A 9,445-nucleotide genomic window follows, 5' to 3' on the forward strand; every position below is an offset into this window, starting at 1 on the left:
TGGTTATCAGGCTTGAGTAACTTACAAAGAGGTAGTCTGCCTGAAATGTGACCTGTTGCCCACTTCTTCTCAAATCTGAGCTGTAATTCAAGATCCATCTTAAGAGAAGCATCTAGAACAACTAAAAACAATGAATTGTTGACACTTGAGTAAAACAAAGCAGTAGTGAATGAGAACAATCTTTTATTGGTGTTTTTGGGAAATTTCAACTACATCCAAATAACCAGCACTGACTGGTGGGCTGGACACCATGGACACTACTGATGCAGCAGGACAGTTGATCAGTTAGAGTCACTATAAGATTCATCAACCACATCTGTGAAGATATTAGAGACTAAATCCTGTTGGGAGAGCGAACAATCACTGAATGAGGTGATAAAGGCTGAAATAAACCGAGAAGGAGCATATCAGTAGTGTGCATAGTCCGTACACAGCTGGGGAACAGAAGAGGTCATCGTGAACGGTAAAGTAAGTCTGCATGATCGTCACGTTCAAGTTATTGGTTAAATCCACGGTCAAAGGTACCGAGGTGGCAGCAGTGTCCGTAGCAGAAGAGAGTAATGATGAACGTTTGGAGGTCTGAAACAGGATGCAGAGAGCAGAGACTGAGGGTTGTGTTTTTTTTTCTCCATTTGAATAGTCTTTCTGAGGAACACTGAAGATCAAAGATGTTTCAAGGTGCAACAGATCATGTTCATCCAAAGAAAGAAAAACATTCAATAATATAGAACAACAATAAAGAGGGATAAGCATCATAATCATAACAATAGTAATAGCTGTAATGATAACTATTCATCATGGTCATTAAGGGGATTAAAATCACACTCTATTACTAGTCATCCCTCCCCCAGGAACATAACATAGTGTACCATGCCCCTGTGTAGGTGTTGCGGTTACACAGAGACGTTTATAGATACAGTAAAAAGTAAGGAGCAATAGCAGGAGTAAACCGTATTGAAAAAAGCACTAAATAGCAACAAGCTTTGTGGATCAACATAGGAAATTTTGGCTTTTATTTCTCCCAGAAATCTGAGAAATTAACACCATTCCAGTCAATGGGGGTACTGGACCCATCTCCTGGAATACATCATATACACAAAATAGTATAGGCCTATCCAATATACACATTTCTCCCCCCATATTAATGCTAATTAAAGTGTGTTCATAAAGTACAGTAAAGTAACGATGTGCGTTTCACTGGGAAGATTGATTACTATTTCAGAATACGTTACAACACTGAGATTTAACTGCTCCGTGTGCCGGGGAGGTACAGGAGAGTCACAAAAGGACAAAATGTTATGGGGAGAGTTTGCACATTACTGTGACAGGACTCGCTGTAAGTGGGAGCAGACAGAAATAGAGACGTTTGGATATCGAAACACAGGAACAATTCAAAGAGAGGATGAGGAGGAGCAGAGTTACCCAGGGCATCATCACAACAGGCTTTTTCACCAGCTCTTGTAAAATACAGAACACCAGAGTAGACTGAAAGCACTCCACTGGGAGGGAAGAGAAGGAGACAGAGTCAAAGATACAAGTATGGATTTGAGAAGGATGTACCAGTCTTGTAAAGTTAAACCCAAAGAGCTGATATTGTCGGGAGAATTGAAGACAATTTATAAGGATGAAGTTGTTCTATTAAGAAAGAACACACAAAGTGTTGAGGGTAGTGCTGGATTGTATACACGGTGTCTCCTCATGTCTCTCGGTCTGCCTCTCTCCCTCTCTCTCTCTACCCATTCCCAGTGACAGGAAACATAACAGGAAAAAATTAAGTGCGCGAGTAAAAAAAAAAAAAAAACACAAAATATTGAACTATACGATTTTAAGATAATTTTGCTCTCTATATTACAATTGTTACATGCGTCCTCGACCCTGCTGCTGCATCCTGACTATAATAATCATGTCAAAAAAAAAAAAAAAAAAAGAAAATTGCCCATTGATGGATGACAACCTGTTTAAACATCTCCTGACTCAACTATGATAAAAAGATCTTAACCGTAGCTTTCCCCCCATCTCTATGACCCAGTCGTGTAGAAAATATACAAAATTATTCTCCAAATTTGCTCTCCCTCTAATTTTTCTGAAGTATTATAAAAATATACAATTCTCCAATAACAAAACTCTTAAAAGTCACATCTTTCATCTATTAAATTATTCTCTCCATCCATCGCTTTTAAGAGCTCAACAAAACAAGACACCTGAGCTTCAATACACAAACCTTCTCCTTGTCTTATACATTCATCATCATAATCACCACCTTCCTCATCATTATCATCATCATCATTATCCTGACCCCGTTCTGTCCATCAAGCCACCCCAGAAATTCAGAGTCTTTAGATTTAATCCAGCTTAATTTCCTCCTCGTCTTGATTTTTCTCAGCGCCTTCATCACTGGTCGGGGAGACGGTTCTCGTATTTACTAAGGATGTTGCGGCACCGGCCCAGTTCCTTCCGCATCTCGGCCACTTCCTGTCGAAGGGCGGCGTTCTCTCTCTCCAGGTAAGCGGCGCGCACAGATATTTGGTTCTCCTTGAGGCGGCGAGCATCTCGGGAACGTTTTGCTGCTTCGTTGTTTTTATACCTCCTCGTCCAGTACTTCTCATCCTAAAAGAGGGCAAACAATACCAGCGTGTATTGATTATTTCACCATCTGCAAATGTGATCAGTTCACCTTTGATCCGTCTTTTTTATGAGATTAAAAAACACTTGAAGAAAAGAATCAATGAATGCTCAGATTTGTTTCTTAAGAAGTGTGTAGTGTTCTTGTGCAGCCAGACCCTGTGATTGGTAACGTGGGTGTTTGGCGTTGAATGAGCGTGGGACATGTTTGGTTTTTTTACATATCTCATCCTCAGAGTTTGGTCAGTGCTCAGTTACTGTCTGAAATTGAATAAAGTATATGTACTATGTACTATTAAATCATTTAATTCAACAGAAATCTGGAGAAAAAAAACAACTCAATACTTTCTTGCTTATTGACAATCTTATTGATAAATGGTTTGCTTTTTGTTTATTTGATTTCTCTATTTTTCCTGTTTATTCATCCTATAAGCATCTCATATGTGTTGATGTGTTGTATTGCTCTGAGTTATATCACTGTAAATCAAAATATTTGTGTTTTGGTCCGGGGTTTTTTTTTCCTTCAATTTTAGTTCAAAGAAATTGTGATGGGCACTCAAATTACTTCACTCCCAAAACATAAAAACCTGACCACCAGAGTCTAAATGTTCCTCAGTTGTCTCACCTTCATGTTATCTGGCACCAGGATCTTGCGGGCTTTCTTGATCATTGGCTGCGGCTTGAGCTCCTCTTCACTGAAAGAGTGCCTTCTGGGGTCAAAGTTCTGCTGGCTCGGGCTGTCTGAGGGATCCATGTCATACATTTCAATCCCATCTGGCCCGCTGTCCGTGGGCGTCAGCAGAGGTGGACAGGAGGACGAAGAGGAGGAAGATGGTGACTCACAGGAGTCATTCATACTCGTCTGACCCCCTGCAATTAAAGGAAACGGACATCTGTATTACATGCTGTTCACTGAGCCACATTTAACATCACATTTTAATACCGTCATATTTATCCAGGTGACAGCAATCCACCAAGACGAAACAGACACGTGCAGCATTTCATGTCGGCCACCAGATGGAAGCAGAGAGCTACTCTTTTAGTGTTATAAACAACAAACAACATTCCTCTGCCGCTAACTGATTCCAAAGAATTAATCACATTTTCAGTCAGCTTACATGGACATGGACAAGTTTTCATAATCTGAGTAATCTTTTAAGAATACTCTCAGAACAAACACAATTTAATACAATTATGTAACATAACACATACATTCTTAGCACACAGATTAACAGATATAATGGAACAACAATTTGTAGGTGGAAATGTCGTGATTGGCAAAGCGCATCACAGAGAGTATATCTCCCCAAATTATTTTATACTGAATACTGCACACTCGATCAAATCAATCAATCATTGATAAATATATAACAACATTTTTGCAAAGTGTCAATAATGGAAAGCCATTGTCAAAATAGTTATCAAGTAGCTCTCACTGCGAGCACTACTGCTAAAATAAAAAAAAAATAACCTTGATGCGACAAACAAGAGCTTTCACAAACAATAACCACAACTACATGAAATCTACTGATTGCTGATCAGTACATGATACTGGGTACTTTTATCAAGGAAAGTACTGAGAAATTCTTGGTGACCAAAGCAACATCCAGAACTAATGCCGATAGAAGAATCGAAAAGTGGCAATATTATGCAACTTTCTTCCCCTCCCCTCAAAACCAGTTTCTTTAAGTGGGGGCTGTATAGGGCTGCACCTCACCAAACCCCCTTGAAGGTCCAATGCACCTTACTCAACTGACTTCTCTTCCATAGAAGAGCATAGACCTCCCTTTAACTTCTATATCTCCACACACAAACAGCTCAATCAACATCCTTGTTGTAAACAAGGTCAAAACAACGTGAAGGTGAGTTAACTTGAGAGTGACACAACCATCTGAACCCGAGTCACTGCAGTGACAGATGGATGAATAACAGGGCGGGCACTTAAAACAACACTGCAGCATCACACATGAACTAAACAAACAATTTTATGTCTTAAGTTGCACAGAGCTGGAGATTAATGCAGACTTATTATGTGAAAACACTACCCAAGCACAGTATCAAAAGTACATCACGTGGTGTGAAGGGCAAGTACCAAAGTGGTGGGAGGAACAAGCAGGCTGTTAAAACCATTCATTTACTCTTTGATATGTGTTGCCTCCTGCTAACCGTGCTGTCTATGGATCTGTAATATACAGTATGAGAAGTGACAACATGAATCACGACTATAAGATACCCAGGTAACATATTTTCTCATCCGAGCAGCACGCCGCTCTCTCGTGATGTTCCCATGTTCCACACCGGCAACGCCTCCATAACACAGTAAAACAACTTAAAGAGTGCTTTCACAGACACCTGAGCATTTCCCATAGTTCACAGTCAGCAGAGCTAAACATCAATGAATCATTGTGTGGATACTGTCAGCAACCAAGTACCACGCTGCTTCAACCCAGCAGCAGGGACTAGTCGGTGCAACCACCTGGTGTTGTGTTCCTTTGGACGGAAAACCTACAAACCCTTTGGTGCACGATCACCTCACCATGCTTTTTGGTCATCTCTGGATCGCAGACTGACAAAATGGATTTTTTTTTTTTTTTTTTTTTTTTGGGCACCTTTGTTTGCGTGTTTCAACCCTCAAAAAACACGAGACTTATATATATATATATATTCTTTTAAGAAAATGTTCCAATACCATTCCACACTTTTCAAAACTCGTACAACTGCATTCCAAGAAGGCCTGAAGCTGCCGAGAAGGCAAACGGTAGCACTGCTCCTTCTTAGTTACCTAATAATCATATGTAGTTGTTGCCTCATTTAAAATTGATGAAGCAGCTGTTCGTGGGCACCTTTATAATACCGCAGATTCGTGTACGGCGTCTCTAGTTTCCAGCTTTGGGAGGGCTGACGTGAAATATTCACTCAAAGTCACTTCAGTGGCAAAGTGTCATCTATATATAATCCATCAGATTGAACAATATTAACTTTTTAGGCAGTGAGACTTTAATATCTTTTGTAAGTATCCTCTCAGTTCTTTTCATGTAATTATAAAATATTAACGAACAGCAAGTAAAACGCCTTGTCCTTTATCGTGCAACACAAATGCATAATCAGGAGTTTATTAACATGCACTTTGTTGCTGAAGGACTGAATTAAAAGTCCCGGGTCAATATCTCGTCATAAAGTTTAAAATGTTCCTCCAGATATCGGTGCACTTAATGCCATTCATTGGCGATCAAGTGCTCAGTTTGAAGTCCAGCAGCACAGGGAAACTCTTCCTGTTGCTGCCTGTCCCTCCCCCTGTGGGCTCCTCCTACAAAGTCTACTGGCCCTGCCTCTAGTTCTTTCACTCCAGTACTCCCAGCCTCGGCACGTGTAGCGACGCGTGCACATGGCTGTGGCGTGTGAAGTGGAGAGAGATTTAAAGACACGCAACCACAAACACTCCACACACTGCTCTCTCTCTCTCTCTCTCTTCATACTGTTTTGACCCTGCTGCACATTCATTATTGGCCAGGAGTGAATGCTGATTGTGTTGTACACTGCGGTACAGCTCACATGCCAAACTACAACAACCCTCCTTGTCACTGCTCTGAAGTCGACTCATCAAATAGCTCAGGACATCTTTGTTTAACGCACCTCTTTCTCTCAAGTCCTCCACCACTCTTAATTCTTTTTTTTCTTCTTTTTTTTTCCTCCTTATCTCTCACATCCCTCATTCAACTTTTAACCTTGCACCGTACTACAAAATAAAAAAAAAAGGTACCTTTCACGGTTAAAGCAGCCAGTTCAAACCTGGTTGTTTTCTATTTCAGGTTGGCTTTGCATTTAGAGCCATGTGACTCTGCCTCATGCCTTCAGTTTGACCCCACAGGACAGAAAAATGCTTGGTCACCATGGTATTTGTTATAAACTCTAAGGAGAGTTAAAGTGCTGAATCACTGGTCCATGGGAGCATTATAGACACACCATATGACCTTGATTCCATCTCCACTATTATTGAATGTAGGTTCCAATAGTCTCATATCAGTGGCAGGGGACACTTTGTCTCTCTCTGCTTGTCAACTCTGCAAAGTTGCAAAACCCCGCCGTCTGTGATTGATGCTGTGAGGCGACGTGGACAAACCCTGAATGGTGAACTGTCTTTGTACATTTTTTCTCTCTGGTACAACTGGACATCTTTAAATAGCAAAATGGTCCATGGCAGTTAACTCACCGTGCAGACAGTCAGTTCCTCCTGCAAGACTCTGAGGCTGAGCCACCTCCAAACCAATGAGAGATGGGGAGGAGGAGGCGGAGGAGGAGCAGGGCGACGAGGATCCAGGTGGGGATGAGGGCGGTAGGCACTGGGAGCTCTGGTTGGGCACAGCTGACTGGGAGCTCTGTGAGGGGATCTGGGCTGAACTAGAGCTGTTATTGTTATGCATGCTGCCCATTCCATTTTCGGTCAAGAACTCCTCTAAGTCCATGTACTGCAGCTGGAAGAGGCCCCCGTCTGCAGGCAGTGTGCGATCCCACAGGAGAGGCCCCAAGAACTGGTTGAAACTTCCACCTCCATTCCCATTTCCATTCCCATTTCCATTCCCATTCCCATTTCCATTCCCATTTCCATTCCCATTTCCATTCCCATTTCCATTCCCATTTCCATTCCCATTTCCATTTCCATTTCCACCTCCACCTCCACCACAGCCATTACTGCTGCCATTCCTCGTGGAGCACACTCCCAGAGAGTCCTCATCAAGGTCCAGTCTGTCTTTGTCTGCCAGGAAGAAAAAAAAAAGAGAGTCATCAGTACAGGATCAAGATGATGAAGACGTCTTTCGCTGTGACTTTAACAGCTTTAAATCCACAAGAAGGTTCTATTAGGTTGTCGTGAGGTATTTCACTCAACTCCCCACGTGTGCAGAACTAAACGGGGTAGCAGGTGTATACATACGATGCACTTCTGCAAAATCTCCCTCTCCCTCTCTCTCTCTCTTTGTTTTTTTTATATCTCGTGCACACTCACAGATGGACCAGATGGTAGCTGAATTGCAGCATTAAGCACGTGCCGAAACCAATTTGTTGCCACAACATACGTAAGCGCCTGAACAAATCTCACAATAGCTGGAGATGCGGTGCATGAGAGAGAGCATGCTTACATTGCTTTAGCAGTGCAGCTAAACTAAAACATGTTATCAATCAATGTAATCTGGATCCTAATTTGAAGTCGCAGCAGGGATTATAACCCAGGTAAGTATTCATCAGGGTCATGGAGGAGTCACCTGAAAGCATGTGTGATGCTGCATGAGACTTTGGTGTGAAATGTGTTGCCTTTAAATATGACAAATGGGATGTTTGTTATATAATAATGTTACATATTTTGTCTTACAATAGTAACTGGGTGGAACAGAGGGGGATGATTTATTCATGCTCTGCCACAGTGCTGCACATTCATCCTTAACAATACCGTAACCTACTATCAAATGTGGTGTATTCTCACCTTTCCCTTCACACGGGCTTTTTAAACGCTGGTCTCCTTTCATGGGGTGCTGCAGGAGGGATTTCAGCCCAGTCATAGAGTTGAGGTGCCCCCCTGTGAGGGAGCCTGCAGGCTGAGTACAACTTCCAAACTGCGGGCTTGCCCCAGCTGGGAGGTCGGGGGTCGGAAGCTGTGAGAGCTGCCTGGACATCCTGGACAAGACGGGGTCGCACAGACACCTGGGGCACTTGAAGGGGCGAGGCAAACTGACCGGAGTACCCACCAATGGGACAAGTATGCTGGATGACTGTGCGTGTGTGTGTGCACGAGGGCTGGAGGGGGAGGGAGGGGGGTGAAGGGCAGAAAGAGATAGGTAGTTCTAAGTATTCATGTGCGACAGACCGAATAATTACAAGTAAGACCACAACATGAATGACGCAGTTGTATTATACTTTGAAAGTTCAATCAAATAACACATGCAACTTTTTACCTTTCACTTGCAGTTAAGTAGCGTTCCTTATATCCGTGCAGAAATATTCACATCGAAGTATTCCATTGCCATTGGATGTTGGTGAAACTGTTCAGTGGCTCAGGCTGTTATTCTCAGCGGTCCAGTGTGGGAGGGACAATCAGACCAACTGAGTAGGAATACTGTCCATAATAAAAAAAAAAAATAATTAAAAAAAAAATGACAATAGGAGCCGTGCACTGCACGCACTGGAAAATATTAGAATTAAAACTTGTAGAGAAATATCCTGAGTTACACGTCTGGTGCTCAAAAACAAGATCCCCCCCCCAAAAAAAATATACTTCCTCTGTCAAAACAAAACAACCGAAACAGAAAAAAAAAAAACCACCCAGCGACGAGAGCAGTGGCTGTGCTGGTCAGATGACAAGTTGTATTGCTGTTTCTCTCCTCTGCTGTCGCGCTCTGCGGTCCGTCAGGAGGGGAGGAGGGGGTCGTTTCCTCTTTCTGTCTGTACTTTTTTTTTGCATCCGGTGAATCCAGTCACGGGCGCACGGGCTCGGGTCTGTGTTTGTGCCGCGCGACTTCCACGTTCGACCGTCCTCTCTCTCTCTCTCTCTCTCTCTCTCTCTCTCTCTCTCTCTCTCTCTCTCTCTCTCTCTCTCTCTCTCGCTCAGCTGGAACGGACACGGGCAGTTCACGTGACGTCACACCTCTCAGAACAAGCGAACGAAGCGCAAGAGGGGCGTGGCCGGCTTTAAGATATCTCTCAATTCTCGCGCATTATTTATGAGACACACCTACCCTCGTGCCACACCTCGAGGAGAGCAGGGTGTTTGTTTTGTCTGACAGGGACAAGCACAGTGACTTTTTCTTGTTTGCTAATACTGCAGCAAGTAAAT

The 9,445-nt window shown here is 42.7% G+C and overlaps 1 protein-coding gene across 1 annotated transcript; it reads right to left on the reverse strand.

Annotated features, from left to right (window-relative positions):
* Positions 1 to 163: 163 nt before the first annotated feature.
* dbpb (D site albumin promoter binding protein b) lies at positions 164 to 9,169 on the reverse strand. The gene is made up of 5 exons (XM_069695841.1): positions 8,568 to 9,169; positions 8,099 to 8,409; positions 6,833 to 7,375; positions 3,248 to 3,492; positions 164 to 2,607 (listed from the first exon to the last, which is right to left on the reverse strand). Exons 2-5 carry the CDS (start codon positions 8,286 to 8,288, stop codon positions 2,392 to 2,394), a joined length of 1,194 nt encoding a protein of 397 aa, XP_069551942.1. The 5' UTR covers positions 8,289 to 8,409; positions 8,568 to 9,169; the 3' UTR covers positions 164 to 2,391.
* Between the last annotated feature and the right edge of the window lie 276 nt (positions 9,170 to 9,445).

The sequence above is a fragment of the Brachyistius frenatus genome, unplaced genomic scaffold (assembly GCF_029030835.1).
Source record: "Brachyistius frenatus isolate BFR_SWC_R1_liver_20210118 unplaced genomic scaffold, ASM2903083v1 Contig_20, whole genome shotgun sequence".
Lineage (NCBI taxonomy): Eukaryota > Metazoa > Chordata > Actinopteri > Embiotocidae > Brachyistius > Brachyistius frenatus.

What these genes read in the sequence shown, in the direction of transcription:
- dbpb (XM_069695841.1), bottom strand. Translation starts at nt 8,288, where the DNA reads ATGTCCAGGCAGCTCTCACAGCTTCCGACCCCCGACCTCCCAGCTGGG. An exon ending in AAGCCCGTGTGAAGGGAAAG is followed by an intron (nt 7,376 to 8,098) that starts GTGAGAATACAC and finishes TCTTCCTGGCAG; the next exon opens with ACAAAGACAGACTGGACCTT. An exon ending in AGGAACTGACTGTCTGCACG is followed by an intron (nt 3,493 to 6,832) that starts GTGAGTTAACTG and finishes CTTTAATTGCAG; the next exon opens with GGGGTCAGACGAGTATGAAT.